The 27,400-nt window shown below is 41.4% G+C and overlaps 2 protein-coding genes across 5 annotated transcripts in view; both read right to left on the bottom strand.

Moving 5' to 3' along the window:
• The window catches only part of MBLAC2 (metallo-beta-lactamase domain containing 2), a 631,094-nt gene extending 603,696 nt beyond the window's left edge, over window positions 1-27,398 (bottom strand). The window contains exons 1-2 of one of the 2 annotated variants that reach the window (XM_081930232.1): window positions 26,863-27,398; window positions 19,818-20,252 (exon numbers count right to left, since the gene is read on the bottom strand). In XM_081930232.1, the coding sequence (XP_081786358.1) occupies window positions 19,867-20,252; window positions 26,863-27,340 (864 nt within the window). In that variant the 5' untranslated portion in view covers window positions 27,341-27,398 and the 3' untranslated portion in view covers window positions 19,818-19,866. Of the gene's footprint in view, window positions 1-16,578; window positions 20,253-26,862 lie in introns of those variants that run through there. The other variant, XM_081930231.1, reaches the window with a different exon arrangement.
• On the bottom strand, window positions 7,311-13,617 carry CETN3 (centrin 3). Of its 3 annotated transcripts, none has more exons than XM_081930245.1 (5): window positions 13,497-13,617; window positions 11,460-11,595; window positions 9,496-9,610; window positions 8,448-8,639; window positions 7,311-7,727 (listed from the first exon to the last, which is right to left on the bottom strand). In XM_081930245.1, the coding sequence occupies exons 1-5, from the start codon at window positions 13,502-13,504 to the stop codon at window positions 7,684-7,686; spliced, it is 495 nt and encodes a 164-aa protein (XP_081786371.1). In that variant the 5' UTR covers window positions 13,505-13,617; the 3' UTR covers window positions 7,311-7,683. The 3 variants fall into 3 exon arrangements, with proteins under 3 accessions (XP_081786371.1, XP_081786370.1, XP_081786369.1); XM_081930244.1 differs by lacking the exon at window positions 13,497-13,617 and adding an exon at window positions 13,270-13,462; XM_081930243.1 differs by lacking the exon at window positions 13,497-13,617 and adding an exon at window positions 13,038-13,219.
• Window positions 27,399-27,400: the final 2 nt, after the last annotated feature.

The following is a 27,400-nucleotide window of genomic DNA, read 5'->3' as shown; positions in this document are numbered from 1 at the left end:
ATATTTCTCGATGAATTTAGCGATGCGTTTGCTTTTCCTTTGCAACTGCTGTGTGAGTTGGACTTTAGCCCAGAAAAGAATGAGATAGCAGCAGCCTGCTTGGTTTACCAGCAACAACTTAAACCTCTCTCCCCAGACCTGTTCAGGGCTCAGAAACAATAAAATAAAAAATAAATAAATCCATTGTTCCTGAACCTAGCCCTCTCTCAGCCAACTGTGAGTGTGCACACACGTGCATTTCACATAAGTACATGTGTGTGCGTGCTATGGATTGTATCCAAAGGTGCCTTTATGCATGCAAACATGCATTCTGCTCCCAGAGGAATATTTTACACCTTATGCTGAGTGTAATGAAGGAAAGGGGAAACTAGATTCAGCCTCTCACACAAGCAGAAGCATGAGACCTGTAGAAGATTGCACACTATTTTCCTGACATTTTGATTGCACTAATATGGATTTTGGAATTTTACCTAATAGAGGTACTCTTGGGCACCGTCTCACAGAAGCTATTTTCTCCATTCTGCTCATGATTCTATGGGTAGAATACCATATACAGTACTTTGCACAAACACTAACTGTTGTTGAGGAGAGAAACCATCTTTCCCTTGGCTTTTGCTCTCCATCCACTCATGCCACTGAGATACACACACACACACGCTTTTCACATGTAAACAGCTGGATGAAGTAAGAATGTAAGAAGATGCTGCTGGATCAGGCCAATGGCCCATCTAGTTCAGCATCCTATTCACAAAGGGGCTAACCTGATGCCTGTAGGAAACCCACAAGCGGGATTCAAACACAAGATCACCTTCCCCTCCTGTGGTCTCTAGAAACTGGTATTTGGACATGTTGCTGCCTCCAGCTGTGAAGGCAGAGCAGAGCCATCATGGCTAATAGCCACCAATAGCCCTGCCCTCCATGAATTTGTCTAATCCTCTGTCAAAGCCATCTAGGTTGGTGGCCTTTACTGCCTCCTGTGGGAATGAGAGCCATAGTTTAACTATGAGCTGCAAAGAGGCACTTCCTTTTATTGGATGTCCATGAGTTGAATGGCGCAATCTTAGCTTTCTCAGTAAAATAAATAAAGAAGTGAGTTAAACTCACATAATGCCTGTTTCTTTCCTTATGAAGAATGTATTTTATAGAACACAAAAAAGATCAAACGTGTGTAGATTTTTAAATGTTCACTTTTTGTCTGTGGTGCTATAAAGAAATCTGAGATTACTTTAAAAATTAGATGTCTAAAAAAATCAAAGATTACAACGGGTGAAAAACTCTATACCTTTTAAGGTGTCAATGCACTGACAGAGTTAAAAGACCACTTTTTCCCTTCATTTCTTCTTCAGATGCTGCTATATAATAACAATAGGTCCCCCTAGTGGGGGAAAAAGCTAAAATCTATGCTGTTCAACTTCTAAATTTATCTGTGCTAATCCACTATAGCAACCTTGATTGTTACATTCAAAGTTCTCTCCCACTCGTAAAAATGAATGCTTGAAGAGATTTAATTAAGCTTTGTATGCCACTTTAATAATATCATGCAAGATATGCTGTTTCTTCAGTACTGAATTGCTTCATTAAGCAATCACATCAGAAGCCCCACCAGTCCAGATACAAGCGCAAAAATGGAAATCTACCTGCTAAGTATTTCATCACGTTAACAGAATACTCAATCCATTACATTGGATTTACCGTTGATGTGTACCAAGTTCCTCAAATAGTATAACAATGCAAAATAAGCACAGACCTACAACTACATAGTTTTAAAAAGGATTTGGGGGGGTATGGTGGGAATTAATAGGTAGCATGTGCACACACTAAAAATGAGTTCTAACATGAAAGCATTGTGTCTGGAAAAGTAAGAAGACAATTCATCTCCCTCCCTTTGTAATTGGTGAGTTTCCTAAACCTTGTCTCACACTAAGATAATTTTCTGTTATGATGTATATAAAACAGAGAGAACAAATATAACAGATAATAATTAAAAGAGAAAAAACAAAATTATAAAATGGGCATGTTGAGTGAGTACAGTTGTGCATTGGTTAAAATAATGATGTCCAAGTAAAGAATATTAGCACTACTGTATCTGATTATCAAGTACAGTGGTAACTCGGTTTTTGAACGTAATCCACTCCAGAAAACCGTTCAAGTTCCGAAACATTCAAAACCCGAAGCATTTACTTATGGAAAACTCAATACGGAAGCCGCAAGGGGTGTTCGACTTCCAAAAAGCGTTTGAAAACCGAACATTTACTTCCAGTGTTCGAGTTCCGAAATGTTCATCAACAGAGACGTTCAAAAACCGAGGTATGTATATCTTACGCTCGGCTTGCTACTTTTCCTCCCCTTCCTGGCTCACATAACAGCTAACTTTGCCCTAAAAATTCAGACTCTGACATGACAACTCTGATATGTCACCCAGGCCTAGTTTCATATCTAAGTGCTGGAGGAAGAGCCTTACCCATTTGTCATCTGGCACAAAGCCCCATTTCCTTGGTTTTCTTAATGGCCTGTCTGGACTGGCTATTCCAGCATTTGAATCTGTGCTGAATCCAGGCACAAAAGGGTCTCTCATAGAGTCTACTTCCTCTCCACCAAACTGTCCTTCTATTCACAAACTCATAGCGGTATTAATATCTTGGCAAAAGTGTGCCAGCATATTTGAGGTGGATTAATAATAGTTTTCAAACACTTTTGGATAACTTGGGTTGGGGAGGCAGTTTTGGCAGTGGAGTAGGGTGGATCTTTGAGTTTTCTGTTAAAAATAGCATGGAGTTCAATGTCAGGATTATGCAACAAAGAGATATTTAAGTCATATTCATGGTGTGTGCATGGCATTAAGAAGCAAGCTGTCTTACGTTTTTGAGATGCAATGCTTACTAGTCCACAGCTAATAGATAGTGCCTGTAGCATGTTTTTGCTAGACAGAAAAGCAAACAATCCTCTGTATAGATTTTTGAAGCTTCGTGTGACCTCCTGTTCAGCTTTGATATTGTAGCAAAACTACCCAATTGGATTTGTACAGATTTTCCCTTGATATAATGTGGGGATGAAGGAAGATCTTGAAACACTGACCTCTCTTTTTTCTCAGAGAGACCATTTTCCTTTTGTTAACCAATGATGAAAACCTTCCGAATGTCCCTGCAGACTTGCTATAGTGGCAATTATCTCCCAAGACTGGTACAGAAATGATGTCTGGAAGGTTTTGCTGACGACAGCCGCTATCTGATGAAACTCTTGACCTAATGAAAAAATACAACAGTAGAACGAGCTCTGGCTTCTGCACCGGCTAATTCTAGTACAAGACAAATTGTTCTCCCTTCTGCACTGGTTGCTTTCCTCATTTAGTCATTAAGAAAATCCAACAATATCCAAACACAGTTAAAGAAAGCAGTAAATCATTCCTTCTGTTTCAGAGATGAATGTGGTTTCTTCTGCAGCCAAAACAGCACCATCCAGGCAGAGATCTGCTAGTGCACATGTGCTTTTCTTCCCATAAAGCGCATGTGCTTTTACCTGTGAAATTGCCTTGCCTCATATATGTCCATTTGGTGACTTTGATCTGCAGAATTGGCGCTGCCAAAGGTGGCACATTGTTCCTTTGGAACTCCCTGCCAATTGACATCAGGCAGACACATTTACTGTTCTCTTCGGCACCTACTAAAATAATTCCTATTTAGGCGAGCCTATGTAAAATATTGACATGTGCTCTAATCCATTTTTAGCTTCTTGTTGATTTTAAGTATTTCATCAATGTTCTAAAAAAATATCTTTAACTGTTTTTACTGATGATTTTAGAGTTTTCTCCGATTTGAAAACTGCATTGAGGTTTGTTTTTACAGTTAAGAGGTATATAAATTTTACGAAACGAGTAAAATATTCTCCCATGCCTGGAACCAACCCCCTGAAGCTGACCTGGGGGGAAAAAGTTACCTCATGACTTCTTCCCTTGAACTTTAACTGGGAAACTGACATGTGGGAAACATGGAAGAATGGCTGTTAACCACGTGTGGTCAGTGCACTCGCTGATTTTCTTTTCAAGTGAAGACCTTCTTTTTCTTTTCTGTTTTTTATTTAAATAATAATTCAGCACTGATTTCTTTAAAAAGTGAAAACACTTCACTTTTTTATGAGCAGTTGTCAGGCACACAGTAGGCAGCATCTTCACTTTCCAGTACTTACAAAATAGTGAGTGGTAGGTGTCACGTTTTCAAGAAATGCAGGCTCCCAAGAAAGTATCGCGTGTACACAACTGAAAGAGTGATTTGTAGAATGAAATAACAGGCACTCTCCCCTCGCAACTTTGAAAGAAAAGCAAGTGCATCAAAAACCCTGTGCCCCATCCATTAGAGATTTGCAGAAATTCCCTAATTTTTGAATTTTCATTCCCCCCCCCCTTGAATGCTGGAGAATAGAAAAAAAGAAAAAAGAAAAAGAAAGTGGGAGCAATTTTCACCACAACATTTGCAGTGGCCAGCTTGTGGGAGAAGGTTTGCAGAAGGTTTGCAGAAAAATCCTTAGGGGAGGACCCTCCAAACAGTGCAATGAGGACTGAGCGTGCTCAGTGGTTGGAGAGCTGATTTCGAGGTAGCTTTTTTTCTCTCCTCCAGCTCGAACTTCCTGGAAAGGCATTCCGACAGCCCTCAGCTGGACCCCGGAAGTGTGGGGAGAGACATGGCCAGCCTCAGCAAAGGCCCGCTGGGCCTCTGGCTCACGAGGAGACCCTCCCCGGAGCCCAATGGGGACATCCTGAGAAGGTCTCCTCGTGAGCCAGAAGTGCAGCAGGCCTTTGCTGAGATTCTGCAGCCTTCCAGCTAACAGCTGACACTGGGAAAGCCACACTTCAGCTGAACAAGCCCCCATCCTGCTCTGGAAACCTCTCTGCGCCTCAGCGGAGCAGCCTCAACAAGCCTATGGCTCGCAAGGAGACACACACCCAGCCCAAAGAGGTGCGTTCTGGCACCTTTTTCTCTAGAAAAAAAGCACCAGGGAAGAGGAACACTCTTCACTGCAATGTTTTGAAGAGAACACGAGGGTCCTCTAGTCCAACCCCCTGCAATGCAGGAATTTTTGGCCCAACGTGGGGCTCAAACACACGACCGTGGTAAAGTCTTATGCTCTGCGAACTGAGCTTGCACCCCATTTGTCTTCTGTAAATCATCTGAATACCAGGAACTCAGAATGAAGTCAAGCAACAAGTGTCTTATCCATCCTCCTTTTAAATAAATATTTGTCGGAGTCTGACTGCAGGGACAAGAAGTGCAGAGAACACAGTGGACTCTCGCAACTGTGTATACTTTTTAAGAGCTTGCTTCAAAGTAGAGCTGCTGTGGCCCTATGGACTACAGTACAATTCCTATTATCTCTAGTCATTGGCCAAGCTGGCAGAGGGTGATGGGAGTGTTTGAAAAGCATGGAAGAATGTACAGTGCCTCTCTTACCATTATAATGTGCATATTAGTTGTTCTGGCATCTTTTCCCCTGCAAAGCAGCTTTCAAATGCTCTGATTAGAAAAAGTGGGGAGGAAAAGGGTGCTTAACTACTTCTCTGCTTGCCATCTTTCCACTCCAACTTGCCAAGAGACTTGACTTGGCAGGGATCAGCTCTACTTGTAGCTCCTGAGAGAAACTCATTTCATTAGGACTTTGGCTCCAAATTTAAAAGATGCCCAGCGGAAGCCTTGCTTGCAGAGGAATAATTGGGAGTGCACTTTGTAGGGTTTTATCTGCTCCACACTGGGCATCATATGGCATTTAGTGTGGGACAAGTAGGCTTGGCTAGGGAAGAATTACCTCATAGGCCCAATTAGCATCCCTGCTGGGCTAATTTGGCCACAGGTTCCCTATGCCTGATTTACAGGAACACCTAAAATAGGGTGAAGAATGTGTGAATCACTTGCTTCTTCTCCCTTCATGACATGCAAGCCATTTTCCCCCCAACACTAGGATTGATGTTAGCAGGCCCATCTGGCATCCTTGCATTACGCTTTCAACTTTGTTGTTTAAACTTCAGAGAAAAAAAGGTTATCTTGTGTTCGGATATATGAAGTGAAATGCATCTCTCAAACAACTAAAGCAAGCTTTGCTCTAAAAAAAAACCCTTAAGATTCTGAGCATCAACATCAAAACGTTATCTCCCAGTAACTTGTGGTACCTAACTTCGAAGTTGCTGAAAGGGTGTCTGCAGCAATGACACATCTAGCCAAATGGAAGACGACTTACCAGAACACACATAAAGCATGCAAAAGGCAAACCAAAAAGTTATGATAGCTTAAGAACATAGCCTCTGATTGGATCAATCAGGAATGCATTTTATGCAACATATCTAATCTTTTACAGTGGTACCTTGGGTTAAGAACTTAATTTGTTCCAGAGGTCTGTTCTTAACCTGAAACTGTTAACCTGAAGCACCACCTTAGCTAATGGGGCCTCCCGCTGCTGCCGTGCCACTGCTGCATAATTTCTATTCTCATCCTAAAGCAAAGTTCTTAACCCAAGGTACTATTTCTGGGTTAGTGGAGTCTGTAACCTGAAGCATCTGTAACCTGAAGCGTCTGTAACCTGAGGTACCCCTGTATACTGAGGTTACAGCTAGTTTCCCCAAGAAAAAGGTAGTTAGAAGCCTCTTCTAAGATTGCAAGTTATTTCCCCAATCATACTCAAGAGTAGACCTAACGAAAGGAATGGAACTCACTCACTCTTCTATTTTACCTGGTTTAGCTGGACAGTTGAAGCCATTTCCCAGGGTGTGGCCACTTGCATGATGAAAGCTTCTAGGAGCCACAGGTAAGAGCTGAGTGCAGGGTGGTGGACAAAGGACCCCAAAAGCACATGACCCTCACCAAAGGTTCTAGCCCTCCCCTAACACCTCATACACCCCAATGGTAGCTGATGGGTCTCAAACCCTCAGTGAGTTAGTCTTCCTCTGCATGTGAAGACAGGCTCCGGAGTATTGAGCGGATGACAGCAAAGGTGGGTCCAACAGTCAAGAAGGTGGTTACTGTACAGGCCATAGAGGAAAATGATGGGTAGGTGGGGCTCATCAACCTGGGAAGGTAGCCCATCTAGGAGATGGTAAACTGATCCTAGAACGCTGCTGCCTTGCAGCTATACTCATTCATGAGAAAGGCTTTGGGCGTAAACCCCTTGGGGGAAAGGAGTGACACAAAATGTAATGCAATAAATACAATTACTGCTGCACAACAAAAGCATAACCTAAAAGGCCAAATGTGATTTCACCACCAAATTAAGCAGTGCTACAGCTGACAATTACAACCACAATCCATTTGGATTAAACACTCCAACAAGGGTTACAGAATATAAAAAGAATACTTTATTAAAATGGATGTCTGTTAAACTCTTATATAAAAACTAAGGCCACAGCTAATGCTAAAATAATGTCAACTTCAAAAGGTTTTATACTATGATTTAATTTAAAATTCTTATACAAAGCTATTTTACAAATGAGTACTCAAACGTAACACTGCTTAATCTAAAATTTAATGATATAAAATATCAACCTCTTAGTACATAGATTTTGTGTTTCTTTTGGTCCTTTGAGGGAAATTATTTTTTGCATGGCTCCTGCTACAGAAATTAACTTAAACAGAAAGGTGGCAGCTTCAGTGCTGAAAGCCGATAATCCTTCCTTTTTGTGCCAAGTTCATTTCTTTTCTTGTACCGTTAAACATCTCCAGTCATGATGGCAATAAATTCTTCCTGGTTGACTGAAAAAAACGAAGAAAACAGGTAAGTATTGACTGCATATCTTACTCGAAAGCTTTTATCAATCAAATAAGCTCCTTTTGGCAGTCTGAAGGAGGCTAAATACTGAAATTCTCTCAAAGATATTAAAGCAAATTAACATTCATTTGGAAAGTCTGTAGTGGACCCTTTTGAAGGATTAACTTGGTATGAAATCCTCAGAGCAAGCAATTATCACATGAAATAAAAATAATTTAGCTTTAATAAAACAGACTAGTTGGTAATTATTTACATATAAATATATATATATCTGCTGCTATCATTTCATGCTGCATATTGCTGAAAGCCCCAAATCCTCTTGGCCTTGTCGTCTAAATTTGAAGGTACACTTAAAATTCCTGATTTCTGAAGAAGATTCTATGGTTATTTTTTAGTGACTTATATTGCAGATTCGACAGCATCGTAGGCAGACAATAATTCACCCCAGTTTAATTTATTCATTGCAAAATAACAGAAGAGGCCAATACATTCGTGTATAACCTATGGCATATAATTTCATACTTTAATAGGGAGAAATTGAATTGCATTCCCAGATCCATGGGTAGTTTGTAGGATTACATTTTCTGGAGAGAAAATGAGTCACTTGCTTGACCATAAAATCATCACACAGAAAACAAATTCAATGCACTATTTCTATATCATATTTATGATTAGCACATGAACACAGCATTTTTAGAACTTACTTTCTCCATCACCATCTTTATCAAATTCTTCAATCATTGCCCGAAGTTCTTCATCAGTCATGTTTTCCCCAAGTTCTCTAGCTACACGGCGCAGGTTTCTCAGGCTTATTTTACCCGAATCATCATCATCAAACAATTTAAATGCCTTGAGTATCTCTTCATGAGGATCTCTCTCAAGTATCCAGTCTGTCACTAAAATGAAAACAATTGGGAGATCTGTCTATTTCTATGAAATTAACTCTACTTCTGTTGGTGAAAAAATAATAATTCTGCATTGAAATGCTCCAACTCTATTCCAAACCCTCAGGTTTCTGAGCCAAAGAATTTAAAAGATTAGCTTTCATCATCTACCTAGAGGCGGGGGGCGGGGTGTACGCACATGTAGTAACCTCAACTGCATGGATTTGAACTCCACATAGGAAGTGAATATATGAAAAATGTCACATGTTACTGAATACTTAGAAAGGTAACCGAGTAGTCATACTTCATTTCTGCAGAAAACCCACTCTCTCTTTTGATCTTTCTATAGCAACAGCAAATATTGTAGGAATCTTCTACATACGGCTGCCAAAGTTAAATACAAAAATTGCCCCATAATAATTACTTTTCCATAGTCCAATAGGTGTTTTTTTAAAAAAAAGTTGTGGATACAGAATAAAAAAATAAATTAGTTTTAAAAGGAGATACTGGGGGAAAATAGCAGGACATGACAAACTATGGAATGCTAGTAAAGTTTAAGGTTATCTATGCCCTTTGTTCAGTTTCATAACCACTGGCAGATAAAGGTGGGATAGAAGAGAAGAAAGTGAATGCAGAGGGTCAAAGCAAAATGTTGAAAGTTCTTTCTTTCTTTCTTTCTTTCTTTCTTTCTTTCTTTCTTTCTTTCTTTTGGGGGGACACAGACAATGCTGTAAACATTAAAAGGCTCATCTGTTATCCCCGATACATCTGCATACCCATCCATTAAGAATCAAACCAGCTAAATTTCCAGCTATCCATTATTGCCAAATTTCCTCCTGTCAATACATGTTTAAAATCCAACACTCACCAACTTCATTAAAATCTTCAAAGGTGATTTTCCCAGTTCCTTCCCGGTCATAATCTTTAAGTATCTTTAGCACATCTGCTTTTTTCACATCAAAACCTAAGGCTCTCATTGCCACCTTTTGGGAAAAGACAGAAATGCAACAATGTTGACTCACAAATCATTTATTCATCGTAGTTCATACTGACTGCAATAGCAAGTTGATGTTAATAAATGACATTTTTACTAACATGAGAATTTCCTAGATGATAGTAAAGGGGAAAAAATCCTAGGTAGATGTATGGGATTGTAAAGATAAAACTTCCAAATGGTTAAACATTTCTGAAAGTCTGCCCACTTTTCCACAAATGCCTGGAGGACAAAAAAAATTGGAGTTTGTGCAGTTTTAAGTGCTTGGCTGGCTGGGGGGGACAGAACATGATTGCCGTACCCAAGCTGACATATCTGGCGTCCAGAGTGGGAGAAGCAATACTTCCCTCTTGGCAGCAAACAGGACATTACCAAGAGGCTCCTGCAACACTGCAGAGATCTCTGCAACAATCTCAGATTCCTGAGCAAAATGGGTGCTCTGAAGCCAAGCCAAACAGCACTCTGCACATCATTTATGGCTCTTTATTTCCTGATCGCCAGCCAAGAAGCGTCTGGTGCCTCCAAAAGCAGCACCTGAAGTGCTACTTTGATAGATGAGAGTTAACGTGATCCTGTGATGCCACAGGAGCCACTATGGTGATTTCCTGTTTTCTGGGTGGAGGTTTACCAGTGGAGGGAGAGAAAGGTAACTCTTGCTATACTTTTGGCCTTGCCAGCACTTTTTCAGAGTGAAATTCACTAGGAGAGCAGCAGTGATCAAGCCAAATGCTGAAGGAGCATAATATTTTATTCCTTGCTACTGCTGGAGTGAATGGAGAGAACTGGGTGCACCCGCAGATTACCAATTTGCCGTCCTTGTTTAACCTCTTGTCTACTGACATTACAAAATAAGCATCCTGATTGAGTAGAAATGTATTGGTTTGTGCTGTCAGTATCCTAAACAGTTCAGCAACAACTTCTATGTTTCCAAGTTCCAAAAGTGAATTTTTGTGAGAAAAGAACAAGAAAAAAATAGCTCTGTGAAAAAGACACTCTGGGATGGCAACCAGATAGAATAAATTTCCCACCCATGCTGCCTTTGGCTCTTACAAAATGAGAGCAGAAGATTTGACAGTATGACATTTTGAAAATTATGTTTATTATATCAAGGCTGCATGGGATTAAGCCTTACTGAAATCATGGAGACTTTCCTCAGAGCAAACAAGTTTAAGATTGTATTGCTGGAGAACCACTGACATCAAGGTTCTTAGAACATTAATATATTGCACGTAACTCCACATAGCAGCCTTAAGATGTTTCTGACAAAGAGAAACAGGCTATGATGGTATCATGTATGCCATACCACAATGCTAAAATTCTAGATCTATAGTTTCCTCTGGAATGCAGATCTATGTTCACTATGAGCACCAAGGGGAATGCATCTTTCCTAGTATTTACTTTTAAGTGCTTCTGCCTTATGGCTGGTTTAAACATCATAGAAACAGATCACAAACATTAAAAACACCAATTCAAGAGCTGCTGCAGTGAAGTTGCTAAAGTGTGAGCTATAAAACTAGTTCAAACCTCACTACATGAAAATCACTTCCTTACAATCTCAGCCTCCTCTACACTATGAGGGCAATACTAGCCTATCTCATAGGAAGGTTGCAAAGATTACTAATATTGCATACTATATACTTACTGAATATTCAGCAAGTGCTCTATAAATGCTATTACACCACACAGTTTTACTCTGTATGAATCAGCCATCTTCGTTCACAGCATGTATACCACAGAAAAATGTATCACAATATGTAGCTAACACACCTTATAAGGATTATACAACACTGTACAATTATAAAGCAAAAGATCAATATTTTTATAAGAAAATCAATTGCCTTCAGTTCATGATAATCTATAGCTCTGTCTTTATCTGTGTCAAACAACTCAAAAGCATCTTTAATTTCTTGCTTCTGTTCTTCAGTCAAGTCTCTTCTTTTCTTTCTCTTGGTTTTGTCAACAGGAAGCTCAGATCTAGAACATAAAGACAAATGTAGTCAGGTATGCTTTTTTCTCTCTTAAAGAACACACAATTTTAGTTCTGTGGCATATCTTAGTGGGTAGGTATGTGTCACCTTGATGAAGAAAACAGAATGAGAACTATTTCATGAAATGTCCAGTCTTAGTTTTAAGATTTATGATGGATTCATAAGCAACTGTATTTGGGCTAAGGCTGGTGTAGGAAAGCTTTGGCCCTCCAGATGTTGCTGAACTACCATTCCCATCAGCCTTGGCAAGCATGGCCAATTGCCAGGAATGAGGGGAGCTGTAGTTCTTCCAGCACCTTGGAGGGCCAAATGTTTGCCACACTTGGACTAGAGACTACAATGACAATACAGCATATTCTGTCTGCCATCAAGACTCCCTTCTGCTCTTTTTAGTTCACCTTTTCCCTGATATATGTATATTATATTCTTAAAATGGACTTCTGCATTCCTAAAGGCTACGGGAGTTCCTATACTGATTTAGTAAGGAAAGCAAGGGTCTGATGTTTGCACCTAACTGAACACAAAAACCTGCTTTCTACAAAGTCAGACCATTAAACCATCTTGTTCAGTATTATGGTAGACTGCAGAGCTTTCCAAACTTTTCAGGCTGGTGACATACTTTTTAGACATGCATCATTTAGTGATGGCTCACTTGGTTAGAGCATGGTGCTCATAATGCCAAGGTTGCAAGTTCAATCCCTGTATGGGACAACTGCATATTCCTGCATTGCAGGGGGTTGGACTAGATGACCCTCAGGGTCCCTTCCAACTCTTACAATTCTATGACACAGTAATTCAGTTTTACTAGCAAACCAGAGGTTAAACTAACCCCTTTCGAGCTCTGGTAAGGAGCACAGGGAGCATTCCAGCCAAGACACTAAGGTGTTACAACAGTTTGGAAAGCTCTGCATGGCTTCAGAGATGGCATTCCCTGCCCTGCCTAGAAGATACCAAGAACTAATCTGGAAATGTGTGCAGGGAAGGCATTTGCTGCACCACTAAGCTATGGCTCTGTGCTCTGTAGTGGCAGCCCACCTCACCAAGGATCTAACGTTTATGAAGATGGCCTGGAGCATCACAGCCCGAAAACACAACTCTGTGCGTGTCTTCCTACATAAGAAGGGTCTCTAGCTTTCACTCCATCCTTTAAGGTGAACGCTGGGCTGCTGCCTACCTATTCACATTGGTTGCCAGCTTACATTATTCAATGTGCTAAAGTTGCTTAGATTATAAATCTAAATGGCATTAAATCACTTCCACAAGCAGCTTTGAGAACCTAAGCGGGGACGCGCATTCTTCTTCCTTCCTCTTCCCTCGCCTACAAGGTCCAAGGCAACTATCAACAAAACAAGATGTAAATAATAATAATAATAATAATAATAATAATAATAATAATAATAATAATAATAATAATCTGAAATCCCAGACTCGAAAGACAAGAGGAATCGGTCGGCTACCAAATGCTTTTGCGACGGGAGGGGGAAGGGGATGCCGCGCGGCACCCGGAGCCAGTGCGCACGCTCGCTGCGGCAAATATCGCGACAAGGCGGCTCGCGACGGTGGGGAGGGGGGTAGAAAACACGTTGCGTTGCCATGGCAACAAGAAGCAAAAAGCCCTTCGCTCGCGGCTTCCCTCCCTCCCTCCTGCCAAGGTACCAACCTCGCCACCAAATTCATTCTCCCAGCCCCACCCCTTAAAACCAGGCGGGATGGGGGGCAGCGTGTCTCGGCTACTTTGGCCACCGGAACCCGGAATCAAGAGGAACAACAGCCTTTCCCTCGAAAGCGGGGCGCGAAACCCGTTCCCTCTGACAACGCCGCTTCCCCTCTTCGGATTGCGAGCTTTAATTGGACCCCGCGAAGCGTCCCTCCCGCCCCGCCGCTCACAGCGCCATCGCAAGTGGCTAAGCCGCTTGTCAATCAAGTCCCAGGCGCGCCTCCCCGGTCTCCTGTTGAAAATTGGTGGGTACGCCGCCAACGTTTTACCCAGAAGGCGTTGCTGCTTATAGACGTCACAATGAAGCCGGGGAGAGGGAACGTCGCGGCTCAGGGCAAATTGTCGCCGCGCTGATTGTTGACGTAACAAGAGCCCGCCCGTCCCAGTGTCTCATTGGCTGCAGCCTTGTAGCGCATCCTCCCTAGGATATGAATACGAAAGCAATAAAGTCGTCGTTTTAGGAGGGACAAATCCGAACCTATCAGTCAAGGGCATTTTATACAATGGACAGAATTTAGTAATGAAAGCTTCATGCTCTGGAGGGCGCATATTTGAATGGCCTCACATAGAGAAGGCTCTGCTCAGAGAAAATCAAAGCACACGGGAGCACCGTTCAGAATAGCCTTCTTGACATTAATAGACACACCCTTCTCCTTTCTACGAGTAGGGAGCTCTTTACACTCGCGTGTGTCTTCACACAAGTCATTGCTATACTGTACTATAGAACTGGCTATCACAAGGTAATAGTTATAGGCATCACATCACCAGGATTTGACAAATCCATGAAAACTGAAGCCATCAATAGCTACTGGACATAGTATATGTCTCTTCATCACATCCAATACCTGGCCGTATGCTCTTGACTGATAGCTGGTGAATACATGAGGGGGGGGGGGAGACTGACAGCAAGAATTTGCTACATCAATGCATGCTTACTTTGCAATTGTTTGGAGGTCTCTGAAGATGAAAAATACGCCACTGTGATGCAAGGGCTTTGGACCTGGACTAGCCAAGATTTTGGATTTGGATACCTGAAGCCCACAGAGTGTATTTCGGTAAGTCACAAGCTTTCAGCCTAGTTTACCCCATTTCTTCCCAATTTGGCGACAGAAAGACCCCATCAAGCATCAAGTATAATGTCCAAGATACAAGTAGTAATGGTATGTACTGGTATGGTAATGGTATGCTATTCTGCTTTAGTCCGGCCTCACCTGGCATACGATGTTCAGTTCTGGACACAACTGAAGGTGGCTACTGACAAACTACAACGTGAAGAGATGGTAAGGGCTCGGACCTCCATTCCTGTGTGAATAATGATAAGGGAGATGGGTATGTTTATCCTGGAGAAGGGGACATTCAGAGCCAATATGTTTGGCAGTCTTCAACTATTGGGAGGCTGTCACAGTGATGATGGGTCAATTTTGCTTTGTTACTCCAAGAGAGTAGGACCCAAATCAACATGTTCAATTTAAAAGGAACAGAGTTTCAATTGAACATTAGGAAGAGCTTCCTGGTGGTATGAGCTGACAGGCATTAGAACAGGCTCCCCTGGAAAGTGATAGATTCTCTGATAGAGATTTTTAAGCAGAGTTGCTGCAGCAGTGCAATTACTACACTGGCAGGGGTTGGACTAGATGACATCTGAGGTACTCTAAGAGTAGAACTCCCAGGTCAGAACTGGCAACTCCTTCTCTCAGAGCCTTAAGGGACCTACCAGAGAAAAAAACACAAAGATTACCTTTTACAGTCTAATGCAATCCTTCCTCCTCAGCATCTCTTTTCTCAGAACTTAGTTCTGAGCTTACACACTGTTTGAAATTGCAGCTTGTATTATTTTCATTTCTTGCCTCAATGTAGTTTTTTTAAAAAAAAAAAAGTTAAGCTCATCTGTTACAATATCTGAAGGCTATTCACGGAAGAATCGTATTTTGAACTGAGTCATATCATATTTGTATATATAGAACTAAACCAGCAGATGGCATCTCTTTTAAAAAAGTAATTGTTCAGTATATATTTAAAAGGACAAGAGAATCTTAATATCTGAATAAAACTTTGTTCTATTTACTCACATTTTTTTCTCCAAGAGATTATTTGGTTTCTGTGTGAAAGTAAAAACAAAAATTCTAACTAGCTCCAGCCCATTACATTTTCAGACATAAGCTGTAAGGTAAAGGTAAAGGGATCCCTGACCGTTAAGTCCAGTTGCAGACGACTCTGGGATTGCAGCACTCATCTCGCTCTATAGGCCCCGGAACCCGCGTTTGTCCTCAGACAGCTTCCGGGTCATGTGGCCAGCATGACTAAGCCGCTTCTGGCGAACCAGAGCAGCGCATGGGATTGCCGTTTACCTTCCTGCCGGAGCAGTACCTATTTATCTACTTGCACTTTGACGTGCTTTCGAACTGCTAGGTTGGCAGGAGCAGCAACAGGAGCTCACCCTGTTGGGGGGGATCAGCAAGCCCTAGGCTCTGTGGTTTAGACCACAGCGCCACCCGCGTTGTACATACATAAGCTGTATTGTCTTGTAAACTACTGCAGAACTCAAGCAACTTGTAACTTCCTAAACTCTGAAAACACCTTTCACCTCTCCCTTTATCCCTTTTTATGAGAAGTGTGAACGTGTTGAGCTTGTGTTTTTCACTTAGCATTTGTTTGTGAACCTGTCTTCTCCTACAATTTACTCTAGGCACAAACTTTTTTATTCCTTTTGTATTATGCTCTTACATGGGTGAGCAACCAGGCTTATTTAAACAGTTATCTACAAAGAACACAGAAAAAGCACAACAGAAGATAACCGGAAGGAATCCAGATGCAAAGGGAGATGTGTTCATAAGTGGTGTAAATAGCATAGTGCCTAGGAACATGAGTCCTCAATCTCAGTTAGCGTGGGTGATCTCTTATGTTCAGTTAGCTCAATCAGCTATAATAAACACGATGTAAGCATTTTCTGCAGCATTAGAGCAAGATGTAGGATGTAATGGTTTAATGCTCCAAAATAATCCCAAGAAATTATGGTCAATGTTCTCATTTTCACAAAAGGATTTGGGCATTTCTGCAAGGAACCCTTTCAACTTTCAAAAGCCCACCCCACTCCACACAAAAACCTATTTCAGAGTGATGGCAGCTGTTATGGCCTGGCTATCACACAACTACCATTTGGCATCATCCATTCCATCTCTCAAAAGCAACACATATGTAACTTTCTCGTTTGGTTGGGTTAAAGAGGAAATGGAAATGATCACTGGAGAGCTGTTTTGTGTCACAATTCTTTTATTATCAATATCTATGATAAAATAATATACAATTTCCCCTTGAAAACTGTGGCACATTAGTAAAGTTTCATCAGTAGACAGAACAATGCATTACAACTTTTAAAAATGCTTTTAAATTGCATTTTACAGCACAATCCATGACTTGCTTAAGTAAAAACAGTTGAATCAGCAACATATCATTGCCTTAACCCCAAGAACATTGTTGAACAGAATTGCATTTTAAGCCTTTGTAAATACTGAATCCAGAGGGGATGTCAAGAGAATGTTTACAAATAAAGCAATAGTAAATGTATCATACTTTGTAATATTTAAAGTGAACACATATATTTTGTTGTTTTTAAAGGCATTACAATAATTAATGATAAAGGTCTTTCAATAAATTCATTCAGAAATACACAAGGTCTTAGAATATAAAAATAATTAAGACAAAAGATAAGATTATATATTTTCACTCTAAGGTTGTACTTTACTAACCAAAGCCAAGTGTGACTTACTTCTAAGTCAGCGAAGACTAGCCTGTGGTCCCCCAGAGGACGTTAAACTCCAGCTCCCATCAGCCTCATTCAGCTTGGCCAATAATTAGGGATGATGGAAGTTGTAGTTCAGCAATATATGGAGGGCCACAGGTTAGCCACCCCTGTTCTAAGTTAAAGCTCTGACTCAGGCTTACGAAGAATAAAGACTCAATGAACTGAGTGGAACTTGCTTTTGAGTAAACACTTGCTTGGGGAGAGTTTCACAGCCTGATTCCTATTTGACTACATTTCCCAAGAACTACTTAACTACTTAAGACTTCAGAAGATAATCTGGCTTTGTGAGCACTGAAATAGAACAGAAATGTCCCATCTTATAGAACAAAAATGTACCAACAGAACTGTTCCAAGAGCAGAAACTCAGATCAGTTCTTAAGAGTAGTCTAACCTTTGGCAATCACAGTATTCCTTAGCTAAATTCTTCCCACAGTGAGCTGTCTAGTATGTGCCACTCACAGTAAGGCGTTTGGAAAAGAACTTTCAAGACACTGAGAAAGGTGGGTAGGAAAGAAGGAATAGAGGCTTTAGGCAGTTTGCTTTAACTTTGGGAAAAACATCACCATTAAAGCCTCAAAATCACTAGCACCTCAGCAGTATTCCAGTAGAACAGAATGATTTTGTAGCAGTTTATTCCAAAAGGTGCACATTTCTACACAATGAACAAGGTACCAGTCTCAAGTTGGCTGCAAATTGAAGTAGGAACCAGGTTAGCCTTAACTGTGCTTAAATATTGCCGTTGACACAATGCTTAGCAGCAGTTAAAACAGGAGGGAATTCACTTGAGAAGGAAATGGGTAGGCAGCAGCATCAACTTGGGCCCCAGACTGTGGATGCCCAGCACGCACACCACAACACCGTGATGTCAGGGTGTGACATGATGTCACGACCCCGCAGCACTGGAGCACCAAAGGTAAAGTGGCGACTGGCAGTGGGTGGTGGCCAGGCACCCACAGCAAAAGTATGGTGGGGACTGGAGTTGGCACCACTACAAGTAGGAGTGAATGATCCGGCAACCCATTCCTAATTGCTTGACCACAGTCAAGAGGGCCTCTCCATTATATCTGCACTAGCCTTCAACCTGATGAGTTTTGTATTTGCTAATTTTTAGATTAATATCTTGTAAAGTTGCAAGCTCATGGGTGCCTTTTCTCCCTAGCATTAAAAGGTATCAAATTAGTGGCTTTGGCTGTTAATAAATGGTATTTCCAAAGCCAATAGCCAAAGTGAAGCAGTCTGAAAGATTATATCTTTCTCCATTAGTTTGGTGAAAGCTTCAAACAAGATAAGGGCTAAAAGAAATTGCTAACCTCATTTCTAAGTGGTCATTCACCAGCAAGTCTGATCTTCCTGTTTACTGTTGTGCTTTACTGTAGTTTACAACAGGAAATAGGCACTGTTAACATTTAAAGAATTAACTACATCCACCTATCCACCCTTGAGGGCTAAAGTGCTGATTACACTGGGGTCAAGCTCTGTATGTGCGGTATACTCTTTGATGTATGGGAAATATGATGCAATAAAGTCGCAAAAGGATAAAAATTAATTTTGTGTGACAGCCACAACCCAAAGCTGTTCACTGTTCTCACAAGACAAGGGCCACTGTTAATATCCTTCCTAATATATCTCAAACTATCGATTTCATTTCAGTGTCATAGTTACAAGATAAAAACCTGTCTTCACACAATAAATTGGTAACACCCCAGAGGGCTGCACAGGATTTTTATACTGGAAAAGTACAAACAACAGACAAGGAATTTTTGTCAAGTTGCTTGAAAGTAAACATTCCGGAAAATGGAAAAAGAAACAAAAGAAGAAGAATGACATTTGTAGGTTGCAAAGCTACTACTTGAAATCGTAACTACACCTGTAATGTGAAAAGAACCACATATGACTCAAGAGCTGTAGCTTTTTGGCAGCTATCTCCCCCAAAATTTCAATTTACTCTCTCCTGAGACCCAATTTATTCTCTACAATCCATAAAACAATTTGCAACACACAAGTGTTTCTACAGCTGCTATACAGAAGAAACCAAGGATGATCACGGGTGTGTGCATTATATTTAAAATTATCCGACAGAATCTTTTAACAGTTACGTACTCATACATACACCATTAGTCACATTTAAAGAGCAAGCAATACACTTGAAATATTCACTTACATTTCATTTTAGAAACAATAGTCAAATGCAACACACTTAATTCAAGAAAAGTAACAACTTAGGGTGCAGTGCTTTATATTAACATTTGGTAATAACTTCAGGTTAAATTCACCCCATACAATAAAAATGAACTTATTGATACTTTTATCTTAGTGCATGTAATGAGACAGTGGAATGTTATAAGACCAACCTACCCCCACTACAGCTTATAATAATTTTCAACCATTTAAAATCTACTTTCAACACATATCCCTACCCTAACTCAAGATGTCATCAATAAAGTTTGACACAGGTGCAAAACTTTTCATTTAGCATATATATGTTTCAAAATACAAAACAACCAATTTAGAACATCTGTCAAACAGTACTCAACGTATGTGCAAACCTGCCTTGAAAAAATAGAAGGAAAATGAGTAGCTTTGGCACAGCTACTAGTTTATATTGGTATTTTTTTAAAGTAGAAATTAAGTAGATAAAAATAAGAATCTTTATGGCTTATCAGCCAGCTTTTCCTTTAAATAAACTTACATATGCCATTCGGTTTTACAATAATAATACTATTATTAAACAAGTTATACTATGAAGTTGTTCTGGAATTTGTGGCCCGGAGTGCTAGGCTTGCAATCGATCTGACTGCACATGTAGAAACTTTGTGGCACACACCAGCGTTAGAAATGTAGTTGGAAGCCAAACGATAGAGCTGTTCAGCTCCAAATGTGTTAAAATGCCCCGGAAGGACTTTCTCTACAAGACCTCTATTCACTAAGTCTATCAGTCGCTGGCAGGATGTAACGTAGTCATTTATCCTGCTGTAGGGAAGCCAGTCAATCATTGATCCGTCATATACAACATCCCCACTGAACAATATCTTCCGTTCTCTGTCATGTAAGCAAATGCTTCCTCTTGAATGGCCAGGCATATGCATGACAGTGAGCTGTCTATCACCAAGGTGGATCACATCCCCTACAAACAAAGAACAAAATAATGTGGGGGGGAGGAATCGGACTTTGAAGCATGATCGCAAGAAACATAACACCAAATTTACTTCCATTACAAAGGTTGAGCTCTCTGACAAACCTCAGCGTTAGAAGTGTTAATAGGAAGTCAAACAATGCATGCATGAACACTTTGCTTATTGGTCCAGCACCACTCCCTGTATCAGCCAAGCTATACACCCTATGCTAGTCTGCCCATATACTAATGTTTTAGCATTTTAATGTTTTTATGTTTTATTTTAATCTTGTTTTTTTAAGTTATATTTCAGTCAACTTGTTTTTATATTGGTTGTTAGCCACCCTGAGCCCAGTCTTGGCTGGGGAGGGTGGAGTATAAATAAAATTTATTATTATTATTATTATTATTATTATTATTATTATTATTATTATTATTACTACTACTACTACTACCACTACTACTAAGAGCTGCAGGGAAGGTGCTGCTGGATGTCCCACCGCTAAGTAAGGCCCCTGGAATGGTGACGCAAGACGGTGCCTTCTCTGTGGTGGTGCTCCCTCCATGGAATCCCCTCCCCTCAAAGACATGGTTGGGACTGATGTTACCTAACTTTCTAGTGCCAGTTAAAAATGTACCTCTTCCCCCAGGCCTTTGGAAGAAATTGACCCATTAAGCTTAGCAGTTATGTTGATTGCCCACTGTAAAATATTTTCAATGGTATTTTAATTATGGGTTCAAATTTGTAGTGTGAATTTTTAAATTGTTTTTAATGTAGCAATGCTTGTAAACTGCTTTAGGATGCTATTAGATGAAGGGTGATTTTAAAATGAAATACAATAAATAAAAATATCCCCTTTCTAATAAATTTTGCACATGAACACAGACACATTCACAGCAAAGTTCTCAAATGACTTTTTGGCATGAAATTATTTTACCGTATCACCTGAGTTTCTCATCTGAATGCACTAATGTGCATTATGCATGCTAATTAATAGGTGAAATTCAGTGCAAGTAAGTTCAAAGTGATACATTTTGGGTGTGTGTTTTTAATCTAACCTTCATATTTATGCAGATAGAACCTGAACTGGCTGCAAACACCCACAAAGTGGTCTTGTGTTCATGAAAGAAATGTCACTGAAAATGTCAGCTCAGTGTATTGCAGCAGTAAAAAAGTCAAATGAAACAACCAGCAGTATCATAACAGGATTGCCCATATAAAAAATGTTGCCTCTCAGAAAGGACCCTGCTGAGCTGGAGGTACAAAAGGGGCATTTGAAATAATTGCAGGGTGGGGTGGTGAATGACATTTTTGTCACAGAAAGGGGGTAGATGATAGCAGAGCTTTAGAAAAGTGTGAAAAGAGCAAACACAGCTGCTAATTTTGTCAAAATAATAGAAGTTGTTATTATTTAACTATGTTTACTGGGAGACAGTGTGCAATCACCTCTTAAAAGAATTCACATGATGCTGCAATGGCCACAAGCTTAGGTGGGTTTAAGGCAGGTCTGCCAGTGGCCTTTAGTCATAACAGCAAAGGGCCAAACTCACATTTCCAGATGTTTCATTTTCTTAAAAGCATCTTCAGGGACTCTGATGTTTTTTAAAAAAAGTTTAAGAAATAAAATTTCCAATACAACCAACAAACAAATATCAGAATACTGACACTAGGAGAGACTTCCATTCCCAGCTGTCATTATTCCAATGGGGTGGGTGGACGTGTATACGTACGTGTATTTTTCTCCTTGGTCATATATGGAAGGGAGACAAAGTGGAACACTATCAAAGCTGAAACTTGTCTCTGGCTAGAGCAACAGAAGGTTCAAGTGAGTGCTCATCAAGCAATTCAGCAGAATAGTGCCTGAACTTTTGTCTTATCTACAGATCGGGGGAAATGTTGGGAATCTGCTGCACCAATTTAATGGCCCCAAACACTGGATGGCATGCCCAGAATCTGGGCAATCCCAAATAACCAGGCCATATGGCAACACTTGTTTTTGCCTGTAATTAAATAAAAAAAACTTTTTAGATTATTCTGAAATGTTTATCACTATAGTGAATTCTTACTGGCTGGTATCACTGGCTGGATTTTCTTGGCAATAAACACATTAGAATTATTTATATTCTTCTCTTTTCATAGTATCGATGATAATTGAAATGGGATGAACCAGAGGATAAGGAGTTAAGGGATAAAGTGCATAAAGCTGGGTTGCTACATTTCATAAATCCTATTAGATTTCAAATCTGTTTAATTTTGCAAATCTAGGCAATCAAAATTGCTGACAGGAAATCTCGTAGTAACCATGTCCTTTTTAAATATATAAACAAACACTTTAACTTCTGATACAGTAATACTTTTAGTTGCTTGAAATTAATTTCAGAATATTTCCAGTAGCTATTTGTTCTTAAGTCATCTCAGAAGAAGACATCTTTTTGTCTAAGCAAAGGCTGCAAACCTACAGGCATTGTGATCTGGAACCATGAACTTTTTCCTTGCTCTTCCCTTCCTTACATACCAGATTTATTTAGTCCAGATATCTTTGTTGTATTCCAGATTTCCCCACTGTGTCCAAAATGGGGGAGTTTGGGATAATATCAGTTAACCAGGATATTAAGCTGGGACCTGACCTGGTTCTGATTTGACATCCTGGTTAGTCAGCCAACATTAAGACAAAGTGTTCTGTTTCAAATACATCAGGGAACTCTGTTCTAAAACCAACCTGGATCTCTGGGCTGATGCCTGGGCTGATGATAGGAACAGCAAGGAAAGAACATGCCTGTTTCTAACTTTATAATACATGGGTTTATAAATCTGGGATCGTATGTGTAAAACAGGCCACTGTGAGTTTTCACCGTAGTAAGCCTTTCTGTGTGAGAGCTAGCAACAATAACATCATTCACTATTTCAGTAACGTTTACTTCAAATAATGTGATCTGATGATTGCATACTGAACTTGTGATCCCAGGAAATATATTTCAGAGAAGTTTTCCGGGATCTGACACTAACAGAAACTGTGTGCTCCATCTGGAAATGTGAGTGCATGGGATTATGATCTCATATCTCACTCTGACATCTTAATCAAATGGTCTTCTTGGACCTTAGCTGTGTTTTTCCTGTAATCAAAGAGGCAAACTGGCAGGCTTATCACCTCTGAAACGTCACCTCCCCATGAGAGAACAGTATACTCAGAATCCAATTTCATCTAGCTAGATCAGAAAATAATATATTTGTTTCTTTTAGTCACCCCTTCTTAAGGACCCTGAAGACAAATCAGGATTCAATAATGAAATGTTACAACCGATAACCAATAGCTTCCTTTAATGTTCTCCCAAACACTTTGCATTTTATATTTAATTGGCAAAAATGGTTAGCAGAACCGTTAATGTGACACTGTATACACCTAGATGCCCACATGTAGATATACTGTTACTGAGAACTTACTAAGCATGGACATGGTAATACGTACATTTGAACATTGCAAATACACTATTAAATATAACTTAAGGCAGACACAAATACCTTATTTATTCCTGGCATCCCAGCCTCACCTTTGGGGGAAATGGCTGTAGGGCAATAATGCAGCACATCTTTTCCATGCAAAAGACCTCATGTTCAATTGCTGGCATCTCCAGGAAGGGCTGGGAAAGACCCATCTAAAACCAGTGATTTCAGATCTTTATCTTCTCTCCTGCCCGTGGGCCAATTCTTATAGGTGGTCAGTACCACCCACCTATCAATCATCAGATGTCATAATATCAGCTGATCGATAAGTTGGTCACCCTGCCTAGTTGTCAAACTCAGCTTACAAGGGTGTGGGGATAGTCACCATGATAGTTATGGGGAAGACCGGCCATGTCTCTACATGCCCCACACCTGATATCACATATGATGTCAGGTGTGGGGCAGTTGGGCGTGGTATGGCAATAACAGCCTCACTGGCCAAATAGGGAGGCAAGGTGGGCCAAATTTGGCCTGTGGACCATTAGTTCCCTGCCCTTACTATGGTTTATTTAGCAGACGAACCATTGTTTTCTGGCAACAAACAAACCATAATTTGGTGTGGGAGGAAACTGTGGGTTTTTTGTTTATCTGTGAGACAACTTGTGGTTTGCTGAACAAATCATGGCTTAGTATTATGTGCAAACACAGCAATTGTGATAATACTGAGCTAGGTGTCCCAACAGCCGAAACTACTGCAAGGCAGCTTCATAAATTTCTATATAAAATTTGTGAGGAGAATGGAAGCCAAGTAACACTCTTTGTTCTTGTGCTGTCTTTACCCAATGCTTGTTTAACAGAGGAGGGGAGGGGCAGAGGGGCCCTCAACTCTTCGTTTTGGTGTCCGCAAACAAGCCAAAGCTCTGTCCTTTTGCTTCAGATTTGGCTTTAAAAACAAACAAAGAGCCTGGATGGGAAACCGTTTTTTTCAAACCAATCACCACACTCCCCCATGGGTAACGTTGATAGTTGGGGCTGGAGGTAAAAGCAGGCAGAGCAATGGGGGGACATTTTTTCTGTTTTTATTTATTTTCATGGTACAGAAGATAAATTTTGAGAAAAACAATTGTTACAACCGCAGACTGCTTTGCACAGTAGGCTGTACTCCAGCTGTTCAAAAAACAGAGTTTTCTACAGCCCCCTCGAAACATCTCTGCATCCTCCATCCCTCTAAGCAAACAGCATTATGACACTTCAGGGATGTGTTCCAGCCAGGTCAAAGGATTTGATATGTCCTGAAGAGCCACATTCAGCTGCTGGGCCTGAGATTTTCCTACCCCAAGCCAGTCTAAAATAATAGATGCGATGGGGCGGGGTTTGAAAAGACACAGATGGAAAGGAGATCTGATTTGCCTTGTGTCACAAGGCTTCCCCATCCCTGTTATGTAACACGCACATTTGAGAGGGGAAACCAACCTAATTAATAGGACAGCTAGAGACAAGAACATAATTGGAACTGTTGTTAAGATATGAAATTGTATATCACAATGACTTGGACTTCAATCCTCAGCATGCTTATTAGTAAACAAGCCCTACTAAGTACTGTAGGACTTACTTCTGAGTAAAGATGCACAGGACTGTTATATTATTATCAGAGAATGTTACTTTGGGGTAGAGCTTAAAAAGAATCATAGAATTGTAGAGTTGTGATTATCTGTATTATCTGATTATATGTATATACAATATAATATTTTATATAAAAATAGAATTGTACATGGACTGATGTATACCAGCTGAGAGAAAGCATACAATAAACTAAGGCTGTGGCTTAGTTCCACGCATATGCCCAAAGTGATAACCTCCAGTGTAGATTCTTATTGCTACATCTATCTGCTGGCTAAGCTTGCATCTGCTACTGGGGATTTGTTTTTTCAAAACTCATTATGGATAGCAAAAACATCTACAAATGCCTAAGACCACCTCCTACATATTTTTCAGGAGCTACTAGAAACGTCTCCACCCATACTGTCTCGTTCACAGACACAGTGCATATTCATGCTGGTTTGCCCTTTAAAATATATCCACATGTGTGGATTTTGCCAGATGCCCACGAACTCCTGCATATATGGGTGCTCAAACCTTAAAGGAGAAGATACCACACCCCACATTACACACACAGAGCGAGGGGGGGCACAAAATGAAGAGCAGGATTATAAGATCCTTAGTTCTCACTCTTTCCCTCCCTATAAAAGGGAGAAGGGTGGGCTACAGCCTTTTGCTTCTATTTTATCAAGCATTTGAAAAAGTGTCTACTGATACAAAATCCATGTAAAACAAAAAACACTCCCTTTTCAACTCCTTTCTCCACCCTAACAGCAGTTCCATACTCCTGCTACACGTTTTCTTTCCTAAGGCATCTCAAAGCCCATCAAGAGAAGCTATGCACTTGCCTACTTTAAAGCAGAAATCTCAGTTCTCGAAGGTCAAAACTGCCCTTTTACACATCCCGAGAGGTGAAGTCAAAGAAGGAACAGCCCTGATTCTGCTCTCTCTTTATACATAGGACCAGGCCATTTAAAAAAAAAACCCTTCCCTTTACACATTCTCTTGCATACTGGAGCCGACGCCCCCGCCTGTCATTCTCCGCAACAGACCCCAAACACACATCCACAGCCAGCTCTGAGTATTTATGAAGCACCTATAGTAACATGAGCAATATAATTACATATAGAACGCAAGGGACAATGTTAATATTCGTGACCTACACAAGCACGTTTGCTAACTGTACACGAGAGGTGGAGGCACTTGGGGCAATTCATACCACATAGACATTTGCCACTCCAACTGCCTTCGTTGCAAAATAATGGAAAACTTTCTAACTAAGTTGAGGGGAATCCGTGCCATTCTGCTGGCACACCCGAGGCGAGGCCCCGGTCAGGCTGCTGCAATTCAAACCTGCCCGCCCGGCTCGCCTGCAGTCCCGCAAGTCCCAGACGGTTCCCTGGAGGTGTGAGGGAAAGTCCCTCTGTGCATGGCCAGAGGTGCTCTTTCTTTCTTTTCCTTTTTTGTCCACCCCGACGTCGTAGAGCCCAGCTCCGTCCTTCCAGAGAGGCCCCGGAGCCTGGCGTTGCCCCGGGCGGGCGTTGGGCAGCCGATCGCCGCCCGCCGTGCTCCTTTACTCACCCTCCTGCAAGACGAGCGTGGGCTGCACGGGCCGCACGCGGAACTGGCGGGCGCTCCAGCCCGGGCTGGGCTGGCGCGCGACCTCGCTGTCCGAGAGCCAAGTGACGGTCTCGTAGTTGTCGCCGCGGCGCAGCGCTCGGGCCTCGGCGCTGTGCACGGCCACCTCGTCGAACTGGTGCAGCCCGCCGGCGTGGTCGAAGTGCACATGGGTGGCCACGGCCAGCAGCGGCCTGGGCCGCCCGGCGGCGCCCTCGGGAGGGAGCAGCGCCTTCTCGTCGCCCTCGGCGCCCAGCAGCCCGGCCAAGCGCAGGTAGTCGGGGAGGCTGCGCAGCCCCAGGCCGGTGTCGATCACCACGTCCCGCTGCGAGCCGCGCACCAGCCAGATGTTGGCACGGTTGCCCGACTCGTAGAAGCGCTCCTGGATCCAGTAGATGCCTCCGCCCAGGGACTTGTGCGCGAACCACTCCAGCGCCGACATCGCCGCAGCCCCGACCTGCCGGGCCGCCTGCAGCGCCTCTCGCGCGGCGAGCCGAGCGCG

This window comes from Podarcis melisellensis, assembly GCF_964234715.1.
Source record: "Podarcis melisellensis genome assembly, chromosome: 11".
Lineage (NCBI taxonomy): Eukaryota > Metazoa > Chordata > Lepidosauria > Squamata > Lacertidae > Podarcis > Podarcis melisellensis.
The sequence above is the reverse complement of the archived record's forward strand: the minus strand, read 5'-3'. Positions and strand labels throughout refer to the sequence as shown.

What these genes read in the sequence shown, in the direction of transcription:
- CETN3 (XM_081930243.1), bottom strand. Translation starts at nt 13,204, where the DNA reads ATGGCAACGCAACGTGTTTTCTACCCCCCTCCCCACCGTCGCGAGCCG. An exon ending in CGATTCCTCTTGTCTTTCGA is followed by an intron (nt 11,596 to 13,037) that starts GTCTGGGATTTC and finishes TTTATGTTCTAG; the next exon opens with ATCTGAGCTTCCTGTTGACA. An exon ending in TAGATTATCATGAACTGAAG is followed by an intron (nt 9,611 to 11,459) that starts GCAATTGATTTT and finishes TTTTCCCAAAAG; the next exon opens with GTGGCAATGAGAGCCTTAGG.